General features: G+C 31.0%; 2 protein-coding genes across 4 annotated transcripts in view; both read left to right on the top strand.

Annotated features, from left to right (window-relative positions):
* LOC127724168 (G-protein coupled receptor 22-like) overlaps nt 1–18,333 on the top strand; it is a 35,380-nt gene extending 17,047 nt beyond the window's left edge. Inside the window, exon 2 of the mRNA XM_052231053.1 lies at nt 16,962–18,333. Within this exon, the coding sequence (XP_052087013.1) occupies nt 17,126–18,280 (1,155 nt within the window). The 5' untranslated portion in view covers nt 16,962–17,125 and the 3' untranslated portion in view covers nt 18,281–18,333. The remainder of the gene's footprint in view (nt 1–16,961) is intronic.
* LOC127724169 (uncharacterized) overlaps nt 1–25,909 on the top strand; it is a 483,200-nt gene that overhangs the window by 342,048 nt on the left and 115,243 nt on the right. The window lies entirely within an intron of this gene.

Raw genomic sequence — 25,909 nt, 5'->3', positions numbered from 1 at the left:
AAAAAAAACACAAATCCTCCACATATGAAAACATAAGCAAAACAATTTTTTTAAATAGTATTCATAACTTTTCTTTTAAATAATGATCATAATACAGTCTAAGCCAACATTTCCTTTAACTACTTATCAAGTCAATTGCATAAGTGGATTAGTTTTTCCGGTTACGTTGACCTTGTAGATAACCTCATACCGCTTCACTGAAAACTGTTTTCCTGCTTGTTGAACGGTTATTCATGAGGTGCTGGTATAGTTAGATGTTTAAATAAAAAGGACATTTCTTATGTTTCTATAGCCAAGTATTAGGATCGTATATAATACTAGTATAAACTTTATTCGAAGGTTGCAAATACTAATATGAAAGAATAAGAATATTGAATAAGAATGATAGGAACAAAAAGTATATTCCAAATGGAATCATAAAAATAAACCGCCGTATCAGATTCCTTACTTTGTGAATGCACACGGTGGATTTACAGCGCACTATAGGTGTCTGTGTTTTTATACATCAAAAGCTGATCAGAATTGTCAAACACAAAAATTTAAATGCAAAAAGCCACAAAAAATATTACTGTAAATTCAGAAATTATTGCGTGCATTTATATTTGCGATTTTTCAAGAATGGACAAAAATGTGAGATTAATTATTGCGATATCATGAAAATCTGCATACAGATATATGTAACAGACATCAGATTGCGAGTTCTTATTATTGCGATAGTCACCCAGTCGCATTATTCGCATTAATAAAAACTTCGCAATAATTTCTGAATTTACAGTAGTACAAAATTCACTAACTAAAACAGCTAAGCCTGGACATTACAATTATACATCCCTACCAGCAAAATGAGCGCCTAGGATATAAGGATATAATCATGTTTGATAATGAAAATCGTATGAAGTACTAAGGGTGCAAATTCAATTCATGACGTTTGCAAACAACATGACTGATTATTACGTAGTCCATATCTTTTTTTATTAGTATTGTAAAGTAGAATATTTTTTTATATGATAATAATGATTATAATAATTATAATCATAATAAAACAATAGTAATAATAATAATAATGATAATAATAAAGCAGAAGAAGATATTTTGATAAAAACTGCAAAACATTATTTTCTTGAAATTCGTTTCAAGTTCACCACTTAAAGCCAGAAAAGCACCTCGTATGAACCGATTTCACAAAGAGTTATTTCATCTAAATAAATGAAAGACTACCCACGGATTTAAAGATAACTATTTTCACTTTTCTATCATGATTTATGCTTTATCTCTTAATCTCAAAACAATATATGTTGCGAGTAGTAGTTAAAAATCAAATGACCTTTTTTTTAAAAAATCATCATGAAGTAGAAAATAAACTCGTCATCAATACCAATTATATCTCTTTTATTTACATTCAATTCCTAATAAAGGATTAACGATTAATGATTATCATATTTTAATCGTATGACGTTCAATTCTGTTGTAATTATACAGGATACAATTATGCTATTTTTAGTTGATAAAAAAATGAAATATACGAATTCAAGTGACAAAATTATGTGCAACCACACATTTTAAAATAATGGTAAACTGCACTAGGGAAAAAGTTCCCCGTATGAAAGTAAGTACATATTCATTATCTTGTATTTATATGAAATATAGAAAAGTATGTTCCATTATGTTTACATACATTTTTTAAAATATTTTTCAATAATTATATATATTTATATATATTTATCAATTATGGACTTTTGACGAGGACAATACGTTATATATTATGGCCCTGTTCAGATTATATTGACAGGGGATGAAGTTCGAGGTTCAATACAATCTAACAGGTCCATATAAAACATATTGACTGAGTGAAAGTCCTTAATTTATATATTACAGATGTAAATAGTCTTTGAAAGTTTGTAAATGATATTTACTCGATGTTACTATTTTCGGAAAAGATATTGACTCGATGTTTCTATTTTCGGAAAATATATTGACTCGATGTTACTATTTTAGAAACATGGTAACATGGAGTCAATATCATTTTTGAAATAGTAACGTCGAGTCAATATGTCAAAAAAGTAAAAAAGAAAAAATTGTATTGGGAAACACGTGAACAATAAACCAATGAGAAACAAGAAAAATCAATCGTCGTAAGTGGTTGCTGTACGTCATATCTTAATGTAAATAACAAATTGCAGTGTTGTTTTGTTATTTGAAGAATTGTCGAATGTAAATTTATACAAAACATATTCAGGTCGTCGCATATTGTACAGACACCTGATTATTGTTGGGAAATAATTATGTTGGTTAACCTCTAGATATCCGTTTTGTCATTTGTATCGTTAATTTGCTTTCTCATTTATGTATAGCCCACATATTGAATTGCAAAATTAAATCATTAATAAATGTCCGTTTATAAATTTATAAATTATTATGAAACTCAGCTTCTAATTCTCTCAGGCAAATTTGAACTTAGATGGATTTGACTATTTTTAGTCAAATTGTTCGTCACCTGTTCAGTACCTATACTTCATTGGCTTTCAAATATTTGGATTTGAGCGTTCCTAATGAAGGTGAATCCAGGAAAGCGCTTCGGACGCATAAAATTAATAAAGTGTTATTTTCATTTTTTAGGTAAGCCATAACTCAAAAATATACGTATTAGATACACCCTGAGGTCTTTAGTTCAATTCGATGTATCTAATTAAAAAGATGATAAAATGTTGAAGGTACAGGAAAAATTTGAAAATTTCAGAAGAATAGTTAGTTTAGCTCATTAAACGGTAACATAACATTAACAAACAAGTGAGTAACCTTTATTAAAAAGATTATAACGTGAATGAATGTAAAAAAATGTAATAAAAAAAAAAAAAAAATCTAAGGCAAATACAAAAAGGGAGAGCGGTCTATAAAAACTGATGAAACCAAATGCTCAACTTTATCAACCGACCGACGGTACGACTGGAAAACAACTGTCCTAGTTTTAAGGTATTTAATGAAAAAAATACTTAAGTTTGTGGGTATTTTTAATTATTTCTGGACCCGCAACAATCCTCATTTTCTAATAAATACATTGAAAAAAAAATGTTATTTCTCTGAATGAAATGTCCTCAATATATTTTTACAAAAATGGATGTATATTTTATCAGTTTTCTTTGCTGTTTTGATATTATTTTGTTTTCGTTATACACAAGCCCATTAAAAGGGGTTATAAACCTTAACAAGCAGTAATAGTATGTACCATATATATGGCTTTCAATAGTTCGATGGATAACTCATGTTCATTTTACACTATTAAAATAGTGCATTTTTATGTTGAAACTAGAAAAAAAGTCGTATACTCGAAGAGGTGCTCCTTACAATGTTTTATTTTATATTCGCAAGGACATTATAATGAGAACTGTTCATTAACGTTCTATACTGTCATATTTCTAATATCGACTAACCAGATATACATTTTCGAATTACATGAATATAATTTCATGCAGTATCTTTTTTTGTTTTAGTAAAGTACAACAGACTTTGAACATAATGATTTGACAATAAAAATAACATTGTACAAACAAGAATCCCACTTCCTTTACAACTAAAGGGTCTTCTTTGTTGTTCTAAAATACGTTATGATTCTTATTAAATTCATCATATGGCTATCTTGTTATCATGTAATAGTCTTAAAATAGTATAATATAATTATAAATAAACAAATAACACTTAAATTTATCACCGGATTGTAATGGGCCAAGAACATCATACATAGCCAGTGCATTCACCTACATTGCTTGGTTGATCACGTGGCCTCAATCTTTACTTTTTTATTGTAATGGTCCGTTTTTATCGTCGTCCTTATACTTTTAGCGGTGGTGTTGTCGTTTTTGTCGACTTATGGTTTGAAATACCTCTCCCCTTCTTTCTCCTCCCCCTGGTATACGTAAGTTCCCACTTTTTATAACCTTTATTTTTATCTTTTTAATGGATTTAGGAGATTTGAACATCGGTAAACTACTGTTTCTCCTTGAAAAAAAAAATCATTACTGTTCTGTATTACAATTTTAAAATCGAATATAATTGTCCTTATTTTCGTTTAGACTCAAAATACATTTTTATACATAAAAAGGAATCATTTTGCTGTAAATTAGATTCAAAACATCAAAGTAAAGAGTCACGATTTTTCAAAAATAAATCAAAATTGCTTTCCATTTGATACGTCTCCGTCACATCAATAATTATATTTCTAGTAACCGTAAGAAATGAAGAGTAGAATGAATGGCTCGCCATCCTAGATTATACATTTTACTCTTATCATAAGACAATTTTATTTGTGGAATTGATCAGCCTCTGGTACCTACCATTTCAATGATCCTTATTTCTAACAATGAGATGCAACATCAAAAATCATTTACGTTAATGTTATTAAGTAAGAGATTTAAACATAAAAACAATGTTCTCCAAATCTGAGTATTTATTGTCATTTAACAACTAGAAATCTTCCAAGGGGGACAAAGTCTACCAATCCATTTGTGAAAAATGCGATCCGAAAAAATTGTTGAGTGGTGTATGCGAACAGATAAAATGGGTGATTGATGTTCTCTTGGAAAATGAAAATGTTGGTTTAGTGTATATCATAGGAGCATGACTCAAGGGTTTTACCAGTTAAGAAGACACAACAATACCATTTCTGATTAGTTTGAATATTACAATTAACAGTTTTCTAGGTCAGACTTTCTAAACACTTTTAACTACGTGATGTTGAATTGGAGATCAATGTATGAAGACCTTCATTACTTGGTATGCATCCCAACTTTCAATAAAATTTTTCATTTATGAAAGAATGAGATGTAGGTAACTGTATAATTCAGTATTTATGTCATATCTATAACTCTCAATATAGGTCAATATATAATCAATTTTGAAACATATATAAAGAATTTGGCGAAATACATCTATTCTTATAATGTACAAAACAAAGCAAATATCAATTGAAATCAGCAAACAAGCGATAAAAATACGATTCCATATGGAAGTACATTTGAAATAAAGCAAAATAAAACTGATGCACTCTATTGAACGTTAAAACTTTTAATTACCCTAATCATTTGTATGTCTTTGTAGATGATTGGGTGTAGATAACAATATTTACATTTAATTGTAATTGTAAAAACGTGAGCTTTATGTATTGACTTAACATTTTTATATTATTACTGAAAAAGGGATGACCTTTCAAAATTGCTAGCATAAATCCTGGATCCTGTTTAACAAAAGTGTCTTCCAAACTTGTGCTAAAATCTGTCATGTAACATCTTAAGATCATCTTATGACTATTCATGTTATCTTGACGTAAAGATCTAAAAATAGTCTTCTATAATTATGTTAAAAGAAATCAAATATTACATTTTATAACTTTTTGGTACTTCAATTTGAACAAAAATCATATCATTGTCTCCGTTTACGTCGACGCTCAAAATATATTTCTGTTCAAATAGTTTATTTGTTCATTTGGGAAAAACTCTACTTATAAAAGTAAGTATATTTTATTATGAGTCTTTTTTTAACAGAAAAATCAAATTTAATTCCGCTAGATATTGTGTTGAATTTTGTTAAATCAAAGGATATTTTTGTTCATGTTTTACCAAAAATATATTGTTTTATACAAAAGTCATTTAAAACTAAATAGGAAAAATGTTTGAAGGAGCAATAACTAGATAATACAAGAAATGTCATTGAAAACTTAATAGGATCGTATAACCCGGACGCTTCAAATCAGAAATGTCCGTTGTGATAACATTATAATGTTACAAAAATATAGAAAAATGGCATGTATAAAGATGACCATTTTTTCACATAGATTTTATCAAAACGAGATATAACCCAAATCATATATTATTGACATTATTATCTGCTTTTAAGATATATTCTAGAAATAGTTTGAAAGATAAGTATGTAAGACAAAATTCAACACTACCGAAATCTGATAGACCTATGTCTTTCGAACACGGAGAGGAAGTTTTGTGTATTTGATAGATTAATAATATACTATTTCCCGATTAAATGAACAAAAAGTAACCTTATATAAACTTTCTTCAATTTGAATATTAAATTTTAGCAGCTAGTACCACAATATTTCAGCAATTTTGCAAATATCAGTGTATAAACTTGAATAGCTCATATATATTTTTCTAATTCGAAAGGAAAGTAAGGTAACTGTGAATTTACAAATTGCGAAGATCATTACAGTCATGTTAGTTAAAGTATTAATTTACTTATGGTAAGTCAGACTTAGTCGTTCTAGTCTTGTGACTAATTGCTTAAAAGCCTCTTTAACCACAACGGTATTCTCACGGTAATGTGCTGGCTTCAAACGGATTAACAATTGATGCATTCTTAATGATTTCATTTTTAAAAATTTTTGCATTCTTAATGATTTCATTTATTAAAAAGCTACATTCATTTATGATTCAAAGGAACGACATGGCAAAAGAATACATTCGCAAACTAAATGCTTTCGTTGTTCTAAATTCACGAAAACGTCAAAAAGCTAAATGATGGAAATTTATACAGGCGTTTCATGCAATAAACATGATAGCTGATATTTAGAGACATGCAAATATATATCAACACGGTAGTTTGAAGAATAATTTAAAACATAAAACTTCTGCCTGCCGTCAACATAACTTTAAAAAGGGATATTCAAAGTCATTAATAAACTTATTTATCAAGATTACTGTCAACAAAACGACAAAAAAGATGAAAATAGTTTAAAAAAAAAATTATAATGGGTTAAGGTTTAGAAATATGACGTCAGAGAGAATAACATTTTCCACATTGCGCATGGTAATGCTAATTATACACCATTGTCAACTGGCACATCTATTTTTAGGTCACCATTACGAATTGTTGACCTATACGATATGTTTGTGTCTTAAGTCATTGGTGACTTGTTTTCGCGGTCTTAAATGTTTAGATACAAGAGTAGTCGTATAATCTGTAATTTAACCGATTTGTCACATTTTGACTTAGTATGGATTCGCGTGGCGGGTGGTGCATGCATAGCAGGAGACGCATATCCTGGTCGGCGTACCATGTCTCACTCCTTTTGAGGTTTGTGCGATTCCCTCAGTTTTGTTTTTACCCACTTTTGTATCAATTTATGAGATTCGAACTAGGAGAAACTACTGTTGCCTAGATGTAACAATATATTTTTTACAATCCTGATCACTTTTCGTAATGGACGATAAATAAAAATACTTACAGAGTGAAAACTCATCACGCACGTTCGTCCACAGCTCCTGAGATCACCCCATTTTTGAAGGGATTCGTGTTGCTCAGTTTTAGTTTACTATGTATTGCTTTGAGAACTTATATGTCTTTTCGTCATCTTTTTTGTTAGCTATGGAGTTGTAAGTTTCTGTTGCGTGAAAATCCCCTATGTATCTTACGACTCTCTTTTCTTCATCGTGATTGCAAGTAGTTAAGTGATTTAAAAAAACATAACATCAATAAGACACTCCAAATTGTTATTTATATCCACTAATATAAAGGATGGAGTGATTACTGAATTGATAAGTTTTGGTCATCTTGCATGTAAAATAAGTAGAATAAGTACCTCATGGATAAAACTCTAGGATATGTAATATTGGTGCAATCATCAAAATTCATATGATAACACGTATTTGATGAAATATGCTATTGAATGTATCCTAATATATTCCTTCCGTGTCATGCTAGTTGATATAAATGAAGGGGATTAAATGGGAATTTAGGCAAGATATAATGATATTTAGCAACATGACTACAAATAAAAAAAAAAAAAAAAACAAAAAAAAAACGAGATGATCCCAGGCAGTTAACCTTCGTGCACTTCCTCAAACTGGTAAATTTAAATACGTAAACTATAAGGAATTCGAAGGACTTTGCAACTGTATCAAACGGATAAATCAAAACGCTTAGTAAAGTTGTAATGCCGAACTTAAATTTTAGAATTGATGATGCAAAAGTGATGCCGTTGATAAATGAAAATGACAAAATAAAAAATAAAGAATACAGAAATTAAGGACATCTCCAGACCCTTATAGAGGAGGAAGTTTGATGAAAGTCATCCCTTGGCTTCTGAAACGGTAACGATAGTATTCTTTAATCCTTTAAATTATATTTTGAATTTATTAATAAGTAAGTGAGGTAGAACAGTATGATCTATGTTAAGCAGATATGTAATTTAAATTATCGCAAACCTGTCTATCATATAGCTTACATATTTTACATGATTTTGCCAATTAATATATGAGCCTGAGCAAATACTTATAAGACTAACATCAACAATTTTGTGTTAGCTATTTTGTGTGCAAGAATATCGTTTTCTGTTGAGGGTGTTGCTCATTTGATTTTTTCTTTTTAAGAGAATCTTAATTGTTTTTTTTTCATTGTGTTTCCAAAAATTCAAAATCAAAATTTATCTAATGTGTAAAACAAAATTCAAATAAATTATTCTTTATACCCGATAGACTAATGTATTTTAAACTTGAGGATGTTATTGTGATAGATTTTAATACCTATGTGGTTTTTGAATTCCACAGGCCATGATAAATACCTTATCATATTAGTTCGTTTACAGTATAGTATTGTTCACACATATGCGTAATGTATAGCAATATCGGCTTTTTCAACTCATACTAACTTTATCCTTAAAACATTTTTATCTGTAATTTCAAAGCCAACTTCTCACAATTGTGATGATAAACAAACATGATAAATGCAATTTGTATAAAAAAAATCTAGGTCTCTAGGTTATTAAATGATAAACAAACTGTACATAATTGATTTTTTTATGATTTAGATAACTTGATAGCATGGGATATGTAACATGTATGAAGCCTTTTTGTGCAGATGTGCTTCATCAAAGTTTTCGTTATCGCTTACGTTTCCGAAAATTGATTAAAACCTTTAAGTCATATTAACATCATTAAAGGAATTGCATTACATGGATGACTGTTATCACAAGCAGATAAAATTTGTCGATAGTATCTTAAAATTTGTATTTATTCATTTCTTAATTGACAATTGCGACAAATTATCAACAAATAACTTGACATTAAATGTAGTAAACGTAATATTTAATGTAATTGAAGCAAAAAGTTTTCTATAGAGTCAAAATTTTAAAACATCTATTTTTCAAGATTTTTTTCTTTTTTGCGGAGCTTTACGGTTTTTTTTTCATTGTAAAATTGCAACTTAGAATTAATAACTTTATAAATTAGAGGCAACAGTACTTTGCCTATATATAAATCTCATAAATTCATCAAAAAGATACAAATCAAGGGGAAAAACAACTGAGGAATTATTAACGCCTATTTAAAAAAATACGTATTCGAAGTACTGTCTCGATGTATGATAAAGATCATATGTGAATATCGATTAATCAATTCATAGCAAGAAAAAAAATGTGAACATTTGTTAGCCTTTTCTCTGGTACTTTAAATCTATGTAGATGATATGGTAACAAAATTCTGATTGAATTTTTTGAACCCAATCAACTTGTGCGATTGTTTTGTATGTTTTTCATAATTTTGATAACTAATACACAGTAGTATGATTTGTAATATTTTGCAATGACAGCTATTTACTATCAAAATTGTTCTTCCATTGTTCATACCCAGAAATGCATCCAATGTGTTGGACGCTGTTAGCCGATCAAAACAATTTTGTTAACGCTTTTGAAAAATATTTTATAATGCAATTAGATTCTGAAAAGGTAAAATAATGACGATTACAAATACAGAGCACTTAAAATGTAAGCTTTAAGCAATACGTCTATAGACAGTTTATTCTTAAAAATAGACGCATCACAAACTATAAACATATAAATCTATATATGTTTATCTGGAACCTAGTTCCTCTACTGCTTTTTCTAGGACTATTGTATGGAAAGGTAATAAACTAGATTTGTAAATAAAAATTGATAACAATATACATTTTGTAAACATAAACATAGATATCATTATCAGTGCAAACGACATTCGGGTCCTGACACGTATGGAAAATGAAATATATAAAGCATTTGGCAGCAAAAATGGATACAAGGCCAATACAGAAACTGTCGCTAATGGGCGGACGGTTTTTTCCTAAGGACTGTTAGTATAACGTCAGCAAGACCACCAAAGTAGTTTAAACATTTGATAGGATATATTTGCGCATATGTGTTTAAGAAAAAAACATGCATCAGGTTCACTCGTGACCAAAATTACAAGTTGATAATTAAATGCCATAACATCACGATACCGGAAGCCAGTCCATCGCGTTAATATCCAATTTTGTTTTCGTGTATCAATAATGAGGGTCAATAGGGTGATGAACAATATTTGGTGTTTTTGTTATTAACTAAAAAATTATATATAAAAACCGTTCCTTTGTTATAAAATCTGGAAACAACCATGTTATGTCATTTTAAGTGGAAATAATAGAAACAGTTTTTGTATAGTTTAATGGCTAAGGAATATAAAAAGAAAGACGATTTTACCATTGACTTTTATCCAGATGTACGTTTACATGCGTGCCCATTCAGTTGTCACTGAAGGCTCTACAGAGCTGTTTTTTTTGCAAATTATATATGAAAGATCTTAAATAGAATCTCTGTGTATAAATCTAAGTATAAAACATACTTACAAAAAATGGGCGCGAAATCGGGTGAGTTAAGCATTTCCTGATCAACTATTGGTAATCGTTACATTCTTCATGACAAGTAAATATTCGTTGATAAGTGGCATTCGGTGATTTCATAAAGGAGAAAGAAAGACGGGCTCCTTCCATTACCGTCAACCGGTCATGATGGTTTTTGTAAAAACGATTTTGAGATATCAATTGAGTGTAAGACTGGTCAGAATTTATCTTATGTTGTGACTTTCGACACAACATTTTGCTGATTTGATTATTAACAAAAGGTAGCTTGAGCCTGAAAGATCTCATAACTAATACATTTATAACAGTTATTGTTATTAGGTAGAGAATGTAACAGAATATGAAATGAGAATTTAAACACCATCAAATAAATATGAACATTTAGTGTTTTAAGAATGAGACAGCAGCTACAAAAATAAATATTCCAATAAAATTTTTCAAATAAACACGTGACCAGATATTGTCAATGTATCTGTCATTGTATGACCTAAACCAATGAGCAGGTACTTGCACATGATCGTCAGCTCTTAAATAAACAAGATCATTTAATAAACAAAACTTACATCAGAAAAATTAACAACATTTAATTCATTGTTGTTAACTGGATGTTTCTGTATTGGTCCTGGTATGTATCCGATGTTTGATTTATTGGCCCAAAGACTCGTGGAGTCAAAGGTCAATACAGCTGATCGGTAATCTACACCAGTATGAATGCAGATACAGCCAGTTCATAACACCGTTATCTTATGATGATAAGTTTTCAATTAAACTTATTCGTGTACATGAAATAATATTTTAACTCATCCTATATCAGCCACGATGCATTATTTGTCAATATATAATACTGAATAGATTTCTGATACCTCGTCTTAGTACTTAATATAAGCTAACGCAGTTCATTTGATCTAGCAAGTAAAACAAAACTTTGGAAGAAAAAATCAGACAACTAACCATTCTTTACCTTTTTACTATTTTTGGCGGCTTTGGGTCAACGGAAATGAATCAATGTTGTTATAGGGGCATTAGCTTCAAACTCATCCACACCAAATTGACTTCAAATCTTAAATCTGATTTATAACATACTAAAAACTACACATTAACTTTTTTTTTACAAAAGACATTGCAATAAATAATAAACAATGCATTGCATCGTTTAAAAAATTCAAAATTTCGTGCGTATGTTATGACCCTCGAAGAATGTCGATTAGCATATTATCCGATATATTTTTTTTATAATATAAGTAAACAGGCATTTATTCAGCAGCTATCACGTGCATTATTTTCCCAGATTTGTAGGATTTTGTATATTATAATAAAGGAATGTAAAACATCGTTTTACCTGTTAAAAAATCATCAAAGAGACCGGAATTTTGTACGGCGGTCGCGCGTTTTGTCTACAAAAGACTCCTCAGCTCTCTATTGAACAAAGTTGAGATATATAAATTCCCCATACGCAGGTGCTGAAAAATAACAGAAAATAAAGATGTGACCGTTGACTTTTCAATAGGCTTCTAGCCCTCCCTATCTTTAATTTGTTGCAATGAGATAATATAATGTAGACACAAATAAGGAATTCCATAAATGATTGAATCGTTATTGCCATGGGAAGTGGTGCAGTCTTCCATTGAAGGCTCGCACAACTTAATCTTCAGAATCATATAATTGTAGCTCCAAACTGATTCCGGAATGTGAATTGATTACAGAATTTTTCTTCTTGAAGGCATATACAACTCATTGTGAAATATCGTATTATTTGAGAGAGAGAGAGAGAGAGAAGAGAGAGAGAGAGAGAGAGAGAGAGAGAGAGAGAGAGAAGTTTTTTTCTTATAGTCTCATACTGTTTACTCGAATATGTATGTGATGTAAATTGTTACTCCTGAATGCTTTTTATCTTTGTTACGACGCCCCAATTTCACTTATAAACTGTAGGTGTCATAAGTCGGTATCGAGATTTATTGAAAAGGTACGATTTTACCAGATTTTAAATATTTTACTGTGCAAGAAACTATCAATTGCTCTGATTAATGTAGACGTAAATGACGTAAATGTAGGTCATTAACCGTTCTCCAATGAACGTAATTGTATCACTAAATAATTAACTTTTGACCGGTATCAGTAGTTGACGGCTTTAACGTGTTTAATTTGAGAGCGTATGTAATGTGTGAAATGTATAATGTTTTACACTCCTACCCATAAGTTTAATTTCGTATTATGAAGAAGAATATGTGAAAAGGCTACAAAGAGTTGATAGATACGTCATACATGTCATATCTGTTGGCTTCGATGTCACTTTAATATTTAATAGAATAATAAAGGTGTATTTTCTCAATAGATGATGTATGGTGCTGCAATGGTATAGTTCCGGTCGTAAGAATTGCAAATCTAGATACACCATTACATCAGTGTAAAGCTATAACTAACAAAATGAACATTTGATATGGTGAATTTTACTTTATTTGTTTTTCACAACCTTTTGTTTCACATGTGCATGTGGGTTTTTACTGGAGGATACAGTACATTAGAACCAGATGTAAGTTATTTTTTAAACTTCTGTCTTTTACAACTTTTTGCTACATATGTGCATATGGGTTTTTATTGGAGGATACTGAACATTAGGATCAGGGATAATATTCATCAGTATTCATACAATTACCGCTCTATGGTAAAGCAAAGCTTGTACAACAGTTTAATATTATTTTTTTTTAAACTGATGACTTCCCTTACTTAATTTGAAGCTTAGTTTGTTTGCAGTAGTGATATATTACTGTATTCCATATTTGTTTTACGTTCTAAATGAAATAAATTGCAATTCAATAATTACAATTTTCAACCGTATAGACATTTTGGTGCTAAAACATTAAAAGAAAAATTCAATGTACGAGTTAATGGATGCCTTCTGCATTAAAATTGTACCATTTGCCTTGACATTGATGATTATAACTCTCGTTTTTCTCCTGTATTTACTTTATTGTTTACGTATAAATATTCATTATTTTGTAATTTTTATCTGCTACGGATGCATATACTTCACGAAGAAAAATATCGTTTGACGGATTTAAGTGATATTTACCAATAATAGCATGAACTACCTGATTATTTGATTGTGTAGTAAATAAAAAGGTGTTTGTATACAAAAAGGGCATTGTCCTTTTATAAGTTAAACAATTTTGAAAGACTATATCATATTCAATTTTTGTTTTCCTGACTGATTATTCATTTGATACATGATACACGTCATATAGAAATTTAATATGTTCACAAATACATGTTATATTTACATCGTTATTCTATTAAGTTTTAAAGACGTGTTACAGGCAAAGGTATTTGTATAAATATAAATATAGAAATAAGAAGATGTGATATGATTACTAATTAGAATACCTTCCTCCGGAGACAAAATGACGTAAAAGGTTAGCAACTGTAGGTCGCCGTATAGCTTTCAAACAATGAGCAAAACACAAACCGCAAAGCAAGCTATAAAAGGCCACAAAATGACAAATGTTAAACAATTCAATCGAGAAAACAAACGGCCTGATTTATGTACAAAACAAAAAACGAAAAAAAAATAATGAAATCATGATAGTTTAAGTGAAAGTTCATTTTCCTGGATCTGAGCTATTTGATAAACTTTGTTTGATTTGTAATCTCAATCTTCTGGTAAGCATTTTTAAAAAGGTATTCTAAAACCGATCTATGTTTTGCACAATGGTATACTTATTTGGGGAAAAAAGTTGGTCAAAGATTTTTGCAGTGAAAAAAAAAACAAAATAAAAATCAATTTTATTTAAAATTTATATTTATGAAGAGAAAGTGAAAAACATTTCTTTATTTTTGATATTTTTACAACTTTTCAAAAACGGAATTTTTTTATGGTGCTGTTATTTTGTAGTTATTTAAGAGCTACAATTCAAATAATCATAGTTTTATGTATGGACTTTTAGGTTATGACAATATCATATCATATTTTTAAAAATGATTTCAATTTTAAAACGCCAAATAGCTACCTGAAATCTGAAAATTCGAAAGGTTTTTACTATTTTAAACATTTTAAAATATGTCGGAAGTAAACATATTCGTTTATTTTCAGATACAGATCAATCCGTTTGGATTTCGAATGTTATTCACTCCAAAAACTTAATAAACATATATAGAAGTTGGCATTTTCGTTTGTGAGTGAATCACATCAAGTTTACATATCATTAAATCTCTACCGGAAGTGTTTCTAACCAAATATAGTACAGGATTCCTAATTATTCAAATGATATAAGACTAATTATATTGTCTGTATCAAACCGCAAATAATTTATAACGATGGTACTGATCAGCATACTTATTTCATTAAGCACATGTATATAAACTCATCATAGATATCAGGATTAACATTTTGTACGCCAGACGCGCGTTTCGTCTACAAAAGACTCATCAGTGTCACTCGAATTAAAAAAAGTTAAATAAACCAAATAAAATACGAAGTTGAAAAGCATTGAGGACCCACTATTCCGGAAGGTAAAAAAAGAATATCATAAGACTTTTTCAATATCACACTCGTATGAACCCGAGACATCAATATAGTTCCAAGAGCTCTGCTAGAGGGATTATATTGGTTGAGGGTTGATACGGTGTGTAGTATGAAAACGATCATATCTTTTACACTTTAATATATATCTCAAGTAGATGTTTTTTACGTGACATGACTTAATAGCGATATCCATCTGCGTTCATTTCCTTCTCAGTATATGTAATTGATACATCTATACGGGACAAACTTTGATGCAAATTTTGAAATGTCGTTCTGAACAGGCATAAAATATTATATACTTGCAATTGGACGGTGATCGACTAATCAATAACATTTGTGGGTTCATTTGAAAGACTACATAAAAAAATTAGCCGCAATAGCATTAATTGTAGTTTCATTTTTATGCAATAAGTTCCAAGCGAATAGACTATACAGAGCCTAGTTCGATTATACGTATGTTCTGTAATTTGTGTTATTGAATGATTGAATAATCTGCATTGCCCTTCGTTCATAACTTATATCAAACATTTTGGCTTTGAGCATCACTGGAGAGACATTAATTGTCTAAATGCGCACCTAGTGCAGTTGAATTTGTATTATTATTACAAAGTAGTCAGACATGAATTATCATTGATATAGTCATAATTATAAATCAACTGTTTACAACATTTTGAAATTTTTGCAATACTAAGGATTTTATACCCCAGGAATGTATGCCCAGCTGTATTTGGCAAAACCTTTCGGAAATTTTGGACTCTCAATGCTCTCCAACTTCGTAATTAATTTGGCCTTTTAAACTTTTTTAATTCGAGCGTCACTGATGTATCATTTGTAGACGAAATGCGCGTCTGGCGTACACAATTTTAATCTTGTTATCTATGATGAGTTTATGTATAACATATAAATGTGGGTAACTGTGTCATCGACGAATAATCAACATCTCCATCTTTTTCAAATTTATAACCTAAATAAATTGACTCTTGGTGTTTACATGTAATACACTCTGCAATGATTATATTTAAGATGTTAATAAAATAAGATGTGGGGTATATGTAAATGAGACAGCTTCAAAAATTAAAATCCAATGTTGTAATACGCTACGCTCCCTCTAATTTTTCCAGACGCTATCTGATTGGCAATCACAAAGGTCGTCGGGACATAACCTCATATTGAGTTGGTTCAAATGTTAGGGTGGAGAGTATCGTAGCGGAAATTAACTGATGATTTTAATGAGATTGATTAAATACATCATTGAAAAAAGGCATTTCACCTTTTTTAACTTGCAATATAATGTTAGAAGCACTTTAGAATAGAAATTCCGTACTACAGAACCATACGTTTTCTTATTTACTAGTTAAAAGATTTTGCAATGATACTGGTTAAATACTTTAATATAAAGTGTACTTTAAAAATACATTGTATTTCTGAAATGATAAAATTTTCAAATAAGTTGTTTCATGTAAACAATCTCATACACATGAAAAACTAAATGCGAGTATGTAATTAAATGACTAATACGAATATGTTGGTACACATTATGGTGTTTGAAGAACATACACAAAATTTCCAGCAAATTTGTAATTTGTAAGACAAAGTGATTTCATAATAAATGCACAATTTTATATAATTTTGAGAATTAATGTTTGTAATTTGACTCATAACGTGGACAATGCAAAATAACGGAAGCATATAATTTTTTTTAAACCACACCATAGTATTATTCAATTAGTCATTAATGTACATAATCATTTACATAAAAAATATTTTGAATAAAGGTTTGTATTTATTTTTTCAGGTATTTCACTGTTAAACTTCAAAGGATACATACTTCGAACGAATTTAAAGCAGTGGACAATTTAGAGAATTTGTGAGAGCCCGTGACTTTAAAAAAATAACGACATAGCCAATGTATACTTGTTTTAAATTGATTCGTCATTGCAATAATATGTTATAAAAAAAATGTTGATGGAATTCAAAATAATTGTAGGATTGGTTCTTGGGATTGAGTTCTGCACAGGAGTCTTTTTTAACATAGCTGTTCTTCTTCTTCCCGCTCCTAAATGGTCGAAAAACATGACAACCGGAAACAACTTGATAAGAAATCTGCATATTTTTGATTTGTCAATTTGTTTATTTTTAATCCCGATAACGTTTGCCGTATTAATGCATTCGCCTCACGTCAATGAAATGTTGTGTTTTTTCCACGAATCACTTATTGCTTTCTCTGCTAGTGGATTGTGTGTGAATGTACTATTTATTAGTTTAGAGAGATATGGCTCGGTAGCATCATTAATGTTTCAACCAGGGAAAAACCCGAAAGTATTTGTCATGATCATTTGGATTGTGGCCACTGTTGGATTTGTTCTACCGTGGATCAATCTAGCTTATAAAAGTACCAATATCGCAGAAGTAATAAAAGCGGAAGAAAACAAAAGTCTCATAGATTGTGAACACTTGATAACATCATATAATGAGTATAATATTTACGAAATATATGCACTTGGAATATTCGGTCTATCATTTACAGGCATAGTTTTTTGCTATGTTGGAATTTACAGAATCGCTAAGAAGCGTTTAAAATTAAAGGGAGACAATGGAGGAACTTCGAAGTTGCAATCAGTTTCGAAACAACAACAGGAAAAGAGGGCGTTCAAAGTTACCGTATCCATTGTTGGGTGTTTCTTGTTCTGTTGGACATTATTTATAACAGTCAGTTTAATAGAGATGGTTGTCCCACCCAGTACTGCGGTGAATGGTACTCACCTCGTTTCACTCACAGTCGTCTTTTTATCCACCGTTATTCATCCTATACTCTATAGGTTCATCCATGGTGATATCAAACGCATTTTTCAAAGGAGGACAGATACGACTGAAAATTCACTGTCATTTACAAAAAGCAATGCTGTGGGTCCAAATACCAAACAAAAGACTTTGGTTGAATCCATAGGACCCGATTCTATGATAAGTAATCCAACGACAACTTACCACACGGATAAGCCTCTTACAATCGAAAAAAATTCGTCACTGCAAGTACCAAAAGAACACATTCCGTCATTGAGGTCACAATCAACAAATATTGGCGAAAAAGACACAATATTTATCAGTTCAGCATAATTTTAAGTGTGATTTGTTCTATGTAATTTTCTTTATAAAATTCTACATCTTAATGATCGTTATTGGTAAATGATAGAAAAGACCATCCCATACTTATTGAAACATTCTTTATTACTTTAACTTCAAAACTTACCCGTTAATGCATCGTTTACTTTTAAAAACACATTGAATAGGTCAGTGAAATATTTGAAGTGAAATAAATCATTTCTTCTAAGGCCGTATCAACTTTACTGTTTGGGAAAACACGGAAAAAGAGAAAAAAGCCATACATCTTTTTAATATGATTTTCCCCACCACAAAGTAAATACCAAACTTTGAATCAGGAATGATATTTAGAGGGGCATTAACTACGAGATATAAAAAAAATAAATTAAAATAGGTTTCACTTGTTCAATCATTTATGTAAGTGAAATAGTGAAATATTAATTCGCTTTTAGCAGCCTGTTTAGTTTAAATTTGTCGAAAAAAGCTAAGAAACATCGCTGATGAATTATTCACTTGCGAGTGAATAATTCGATCATATGTATCCGTATTCAAGGGACCTTCAATTTGAACTCATAGTTAGAGATGGGTTACGCATAAACTATGCGCGTTCAACTATTAAAAGGAAAAATATGTCAACATTAAAAGTGAAACAAGGGTAAACCATTTGGTTTGACTGATTCGATCCACAAAAACTCATTCTTATACAAGTAAAAACGATGATTACATTATTTTAACCTAAATTAAGAAATCAAACAGACCTAGAAAAATCCAATTGCACGTGTTCGCTATCTAGCTATATTTTTATTTATGTTTATTTCGGGTTACATGACCATCGGCAGTCTTCGGATGTCCCCTCGATGGTTAATCACATGGTGTCTAGACTAAAATATACACTAAATGCTGATACATATTATTGAGTGTATGCATCGTAAATTGTTTTTTTCAAGACTTTTTATAATTTGGATACACGTTTTAGTATGTTATAAATTAAATATGAGAATTTGAGTCAAATCGGTGAACATGAATTTGCCAGCTATTGCACCTTTAAGATAATCTAAGTTCAATACAACTTACTGTTTCCTCAATTAAAAAAATAAATACAGATAATGAAATGAAATAGAACGATGATAATCCTTCCTTAATATATTTAGAAGCAAGCAGCAAGTTTTTGTTTTATTTCATTAAGGTTGCACTTCTGTAAATATAGACAATGCAATTTCCCATAGGAACTCTTTTGCGGCTAAAACTGTGCCACATTTACTATGAAGTTTCGTAAAAAACTATATCCTAGAACGGAAAGTTGATATGCACTACTTTTTTATTCAAAGGTCAAAACATAGGGCTGTTCGGCATATTTTCAACATTTATATGCCCCGAACTTCTAAGAGTTTAAACTTATACTAAAATTCTGTACTACCCTTAGCTTTCAATTTTCACCGCTACCATGTGTTTTTTATACTGGTAGCGTTCCCAAATTATGTCTCTATGAGATGAAACATAGAGATCATTTCTGGAAACCAGTAGGTAAACAAAACAAAATATCTATAAAGGCAACAGTAGTATACTGCTGTTCGAAACTCATAAATCGATAGAGATAAAAACAAATCCGGGTTACAAAGTAAAACTGAGGGAAACGCATATGAATAAGATAAGAGACGTAGCTTGAGAAACAGCTGTATTTACAAAGTGCAACCTTTAATATTGAATGTAATTTAGTTTCTAGTGTTTTCGTTTTACGCTTTGATAATTGTAATTATAATTTGTTTTTACACTATTTTATGCTGTATGATTTGCATTCTTATTGAGTCAGTATCAAAGTCTGGTTAAATATGAATAGAAGAAACGTGGGGTATTTGTCAATGAGTCAGAATCCTTACGATAAAAAAATAACATTTCGAGAAAAATACATCGGAAGTTTGTGGTATATCTTGTACGTGTCTATAAATAAAACAAATCTATTTTATTTTTAGAAATTTACCTGTGATAATATAAACGTCACAAAAAACACTTTTTGTGACGTTGATTCAATCATGTGACGCGCAGTTTACTTAGTTTCATTAAAAAGAATAGCGAACGTAGATACAAGTATCTTGTCTTGGGGAGGGATAAATCCTACTTTGTAAAGAATCACTCTGATTCAAAAAAAAAAATTCACTGAAACTGACATTATCAAGATGCTTGATTTCTTGATTGACAACATATTTGTTACATTTGGAGGACGTGTTTTTCAACAGACTGTCGGAATTCCAATGGGAACCAATTGTGCCCCTCTTCTTGCCGACTTGTTTCTTTATTATTATGAGGCTGACTTCATACAGGAACTTCTTAGGAAGAAAGATAAGAAGTTAGCAATATCCTTTAACTTTACGTTCCGCTATATAGATGATGTTCTCTCACTAAATAATACAAAATTTGGTGACTATGTTGAACGAATCTATCCCATCGAACTAGAGATAAAGGATACTACAGATACAGTTAAGTCTGCCTCATATCTTGACTTACATCTAGAAATTGACAATGAGGGTCGGTTGAAAACAAAACTTTACGACAAAAGAGATGATTTCAGCTTCCCAATTGTGAACTTTCCATTTTTATGTAGCAACATTCCAGCAGCGCCTGCATACGAAGTATATATCTCCCAATTGATACGATATTCCCGGACTTGTATTTCCTATCATGATTTCCTTGATAGAGGATTGCTGCTCACAAGGAAGCTATTAAACCAAGAGTTCCAAATGGTGAAGTTGAAACCATCCCTGCGTAAATTTTACTGACGCCATCACGAGTTGATTGACCGTTATGGAATAACCGTTTCACAGATGATATCGGATATATTCCTTATGTCGTAACTACAATACCCTTCCCTTTTCACGAATATGACCTACCGAATTAGACTATTTACCGGATTTGTAATAACATAAGCAACACGACGGGTGCCACATGTGGAGCAGGATCTGCTTACCCTTCCGGAGCACCTGAGATCACCCCCAGTTTTTGGTGGGGTTCGTGTTGATTAGACTTTAGTTTTCTATGCTGTGTCATCTGTACTATTTTTTGTCAGTTTGTTTTTCGATCTATGAGTTTGACTGTCCCTCTGGTATCTATCGTCCCTCTTTTATATTTCGTTTGTGGTGACTTTGTGTGCTGTCGTAAATTCATGGAAGGTGTCCGTTGTTATTCTGCGATTTACATGTTGTAATGTACTATTATATTATTTATTTATGTATTTCTCTGTGCTGAGTGTTCTTGCGTTTGTTTGTACTGTATTCCTGTCACGTAGTGTTGTCATTTTATCGGTATTTTTAACATTGTCATATAAGCGGGAGGTTTGGCTAGCCATAAAACCAGGTTCAACCCACCATTTTTTCTTAAAATGTCCTGTACCAAGTCAGGACCATGGCAGTTGTTATTAGGCAGTCCGTTTCTATGTATGTTGGCGTTTGCTTTTGTTGTAGTTCAGTGTTTCTGTTGTGCCGTTGTTTTCCTCTTATAGTTGATGTGTTTCCCTCGGTTTTAGTTTGTTACCCGGATTTGTTTTTGCTTAATCGAATTATGAATATCGAACAGCAGTATACTACTGTTGCATTTAGTTAAACTGGTATGTTAAAAATGTAAATTTTTGCTACATATTAATCAAAAATTTCATGAATTGAATTATATACATACAAAATTGTCAGAGTGTTCCTGCTAGTCCCAACCATGATACCTTTACCCGAAATTTACAAAAGTTCAAAGCCAAAACTTCTCATTACATGAACTTTCAATATAAGAATACTGTACTATTGTGCATATAACAAGAAAAATTTATGTCACTTTAAAGAGGCAAGAAAAACATAATTACAAGTTTATCCTTCAAAACATTTAACTGTGATTTTAAACATATCTTGGTCTCTGTCGTCACGACTTTAGAATATATACATGCACGGTCTTCTCCATTCAATTCTTTCGTGTCTTCGTCTTTATGAATTTACTTAAATTTGTTGCAGTCGATCAATCAGTTTTCGTCCTTATGAATTTACTTAAATTTGTTGCAGTCGATCAATAAGTTTCAAGTTAACATTTAAAGTGGACTGATTATTATTTGTTTTAATTCTTACATTTTACCAACCGTTTTCATATGAACGGATATATGTAATCAATGGCGTCCTTGAAGCAAACATAGCAATCATTGAAGAGTTCTACTTGGAAGAGAACTTTTTGCCACTAATTATTCAACTAATAAACAGTACCCTGTTATTTTATAAATAGTTTAAACAGCTTCGGACGCATAAAATTTATACAGTGTTGTTTTCATTTTTTAAAAAGACTACATATACAATGGCACTTATTTCTTAATTAGTTAGCATTTTCATAACATGAGACTATAATATGTACTTGATGTGCAATGAAAATAATAGATAAACTCAAAAAAATAAACTGACATGTTTGATAATAATAAATAAAGTATTATCAAATAGTCCGTTTCTATGTATGTTGGCGTTTGTTTTTGTAGCAGTTCAGTGCTTATGTTGTTCCGTTGTTTTCCTCTTATAGTTGATGTGTTTCCCTCGGTTTTGGTTTGTGACCCGGATTTGTTTCAGTTAAATGATTTATGACTATTGATAGCGGTATACTACTTTTGCCTTTACATATGTCATACATAATTGAAGATCATTTAAAAATAAGAAGAAACCAAGGGGAAAGTAAACGAAAGTCATAAGAGTAAAAAGAAAAACAACAGTCTTTTAACCAATTTACATAACATTGAAGGCCACAAAATCCGTGGGGGAACTGAAATTCGACAAAATGAATTATTGTGTTCCAGTATAACGTAGTTATTCCTGCCGTACCTGTGACACACGTCGGTTATACTTGGTATGACATTAACTTATTTATTAAAACTCAGTACATGCAAAATTATCTTGCGATAGTACCTGCCTGCGTGTAAAAGTTAGATAGAAACACTATCATATTTTCAAGACAAAGGATAGAGAAGACCGTCACAGATAGAAACAACACAGAAAACAAACTAAAACAACAATAAATGCAAGAAAAAAGAGGCAGAAGATACCAAAACGACAATCCAAAACCATCGATAAAAAACCGACAATCCAAAACCATCGATAAAAAACCGACGATACCATGGTAAAAAAAGAATAATGGCAAAAACACAAAAATAGCCTACAAAACATTAAATAAGACTGAAGACTAAGCAACACGAACCCAACCAAAAAAACCGAGGGTGATAATAGTTAAACAAAAATAAAAGAAATGTGCTCAGCCAGAGTATGGAGTTTCTGCTCAACTAATGGTAAAGGTCGTGATAATCATGCAAATTTGACTCGGTAAGTAGCTTCCTGGCAAGCAGCAACAATCTTCTATGAAAATCCTGATACGAAGCACATGCTGGCATATCATGTCAATCTAGAAAATATGCTCCAAATAAAGGTACTGTTTGAAAGCTGCTTTAAAATGCTAAGTTCGCAATTGTAAAATTGAGGTCATCTGTTATAATGTAAAGATTAGTTTTAGACTGGTTCATAATGTCGAGAAAGTATGTATGCTACTTGTAATATTCCTAAGTCAGTCAGACGTAAGATTAATTAATATCAAATGGAATAAAGTATTATGATTTGACGGTTTCTCCCTAGGTTTGAAAATGATACTAGTATTTAAATTCTATATACCAAGGTATTAGACTGAAAAGTCTGTATCAGCTTTGACTAAATGTTACTATTATGAGTCAATCAGCAAATGGCTTTTATGCGATAAACTGTCACGTTATCGGACGTTGTATAGATCTTTGAGGCCTCCATTAATATTGGATTCCATTTAAGCGGATTGTTTATTGGTATCATCTTTAATTGTGTGGAATTTTGTAAAACATTATTTCTAACTGCAATCTAATTGTGCGTTGGATGTTTATGAGATGTACTAACACGCACATAAGTCAGCGTATCTACCGAAGGATATATATCGCGTATTGTAACAACAAAATGGCGTGTGATAGCGCAAATGGATTAAGGCAGCGTAAAAGTGCGTAAATTTTTTCTTAAATCAGATGAAACTCTTAACAACGTTTCAATATTCTGATTTAGGCTTTAGCTTTCCATGTATATTCAATTACAACATCTTTAAGTGTCTATTGTTTATTGTTCTTCTCTAGAAAAAGCAGACTTTCTTCTCTAGAAAAAGCACCTGTCCTATGTCAGGAATCTGATGTTCAGTAGTTGTCGTTTGTTGATGTGGTTCATAAGTGTTTCTCGTTTTTCGTTTTTTATATAGATTAGACCGTTGGTTTTCTCGTTTGAATGGTTTTACACAAGTGTTTTTTTTGGGGCCCTTTATGGCTTACTGTTCGGTGTGAGCCAAGGCTCTGTGTTGAAGACCGTACTGTGACCTATAATGGTTTACTTTTATAAATTTTGACTTTGATGGAGAGTTGTCTCATTGGCACTCATACCACATCTTCTTATATCTATTTCAACATTCATACTTTATCTTTAATACAGCATAACGCAGTATTTATTTACTAAATTGAAACAGCCTTTACGTTTACATTTACCTGCACCTTTTTTATCTGAACATTTTGTTCTTAAATGAATGGTATGTAAATACAATATATTTCCAAAATGTGTATAAATTGGCAAAATTGAAAAAGTACATAAACTACAATTTCTGTTATATATAAAGGCAACAGTAGTATACCGCTGTTCGAAACTCATAAATCGATAGAGATAAAAACAAATCCGGGTTACAAACTAAAACTGAGGGAAACGCATCAAATATAAGAGGAGAACAACGACACAACAAAAACACAACATTAAAATGTAACACACACAGAAACAAACTATAATATAACAATGGCCATTTTTCTGGCTTGGTACAGGACATTTTAAGAAAAAAATGGTGGGTTGAACCTGGTTTTGTGGCATGTCAAACCTTCCGCTTTTATGGCAACGTCAAACACAACACCAAAACGACAACATCACATGACAGGACCACAATACAAATAAATGGGAGAACATATAGGACAAAGAAACACACGAATAATAGCTAACAAAAGGTACTAGGCTTAAAATTCAATACGCCAGACGTGGGTCTCGTCCACACAAGACCAACCAGTGACGCTCAGATGAAAAAAGTTTGAAAGCCAAAACAAGTACAAAGCTGAAGAGCACCGAGGACCAAAAATTCCAAAAAAGTTGCGCCTAACACGACCAGGGTTTTCTGCCTGGGACAAGAACATCCTTATTATTTAGAATAATATATTCAATTACAACATCTTTAAGTGTCTATTGTTTATTGTTCTTCTCTAGAAAAAGCAGACTTTCTTCTCTAGAAAAAACACCTGTCCTAAGTCAGGAATCTGATGTTCAGTAGTTGTCGTTTGTTGATGTGGTTCATAAGTGTTTCTCGTTTTTCGTTTTTTATATAGATTAGACCGTTGGTTTTCTCGTTTGAATGGTTTTACACAAGTGTTTTTTTTTTGGGGGCCCTTTACAGCTTACTGTTCGGTGTGAGCCAAGGCTCCGTGTTGAAAACCGTACTGTGACCTATAATGGTTTACTTTTATAAATTTTGACTTTGATGGAGAGTTGTCTCATTGGCACTCATAACACATCTTCTTATATCTATTTCAACATTCATACTTTATCTTTAATA

The sequence above is a fragment of the Mytilus californianus genome, unplaced genomic scaffold (genome assembly GCF_021869535.1).
Source record: "Mytilus californianus isolate M0D057914Y unplaced genomic scaffold, xbMytCali1.0.p SCAF_14, whole genome shotgun sequence".
Lineage (NCBI taxonomy): Eukaryota > Metazoa > Mollusca > Bivalvia > Mytilida > Mytilidae > Mytilus > Mytilus californianus.
The sequence above is the reverse complement of the archived record's forward strand: the minus strand, read 5'-3'. Positions and strand labels throughout refer to the sequence as shown.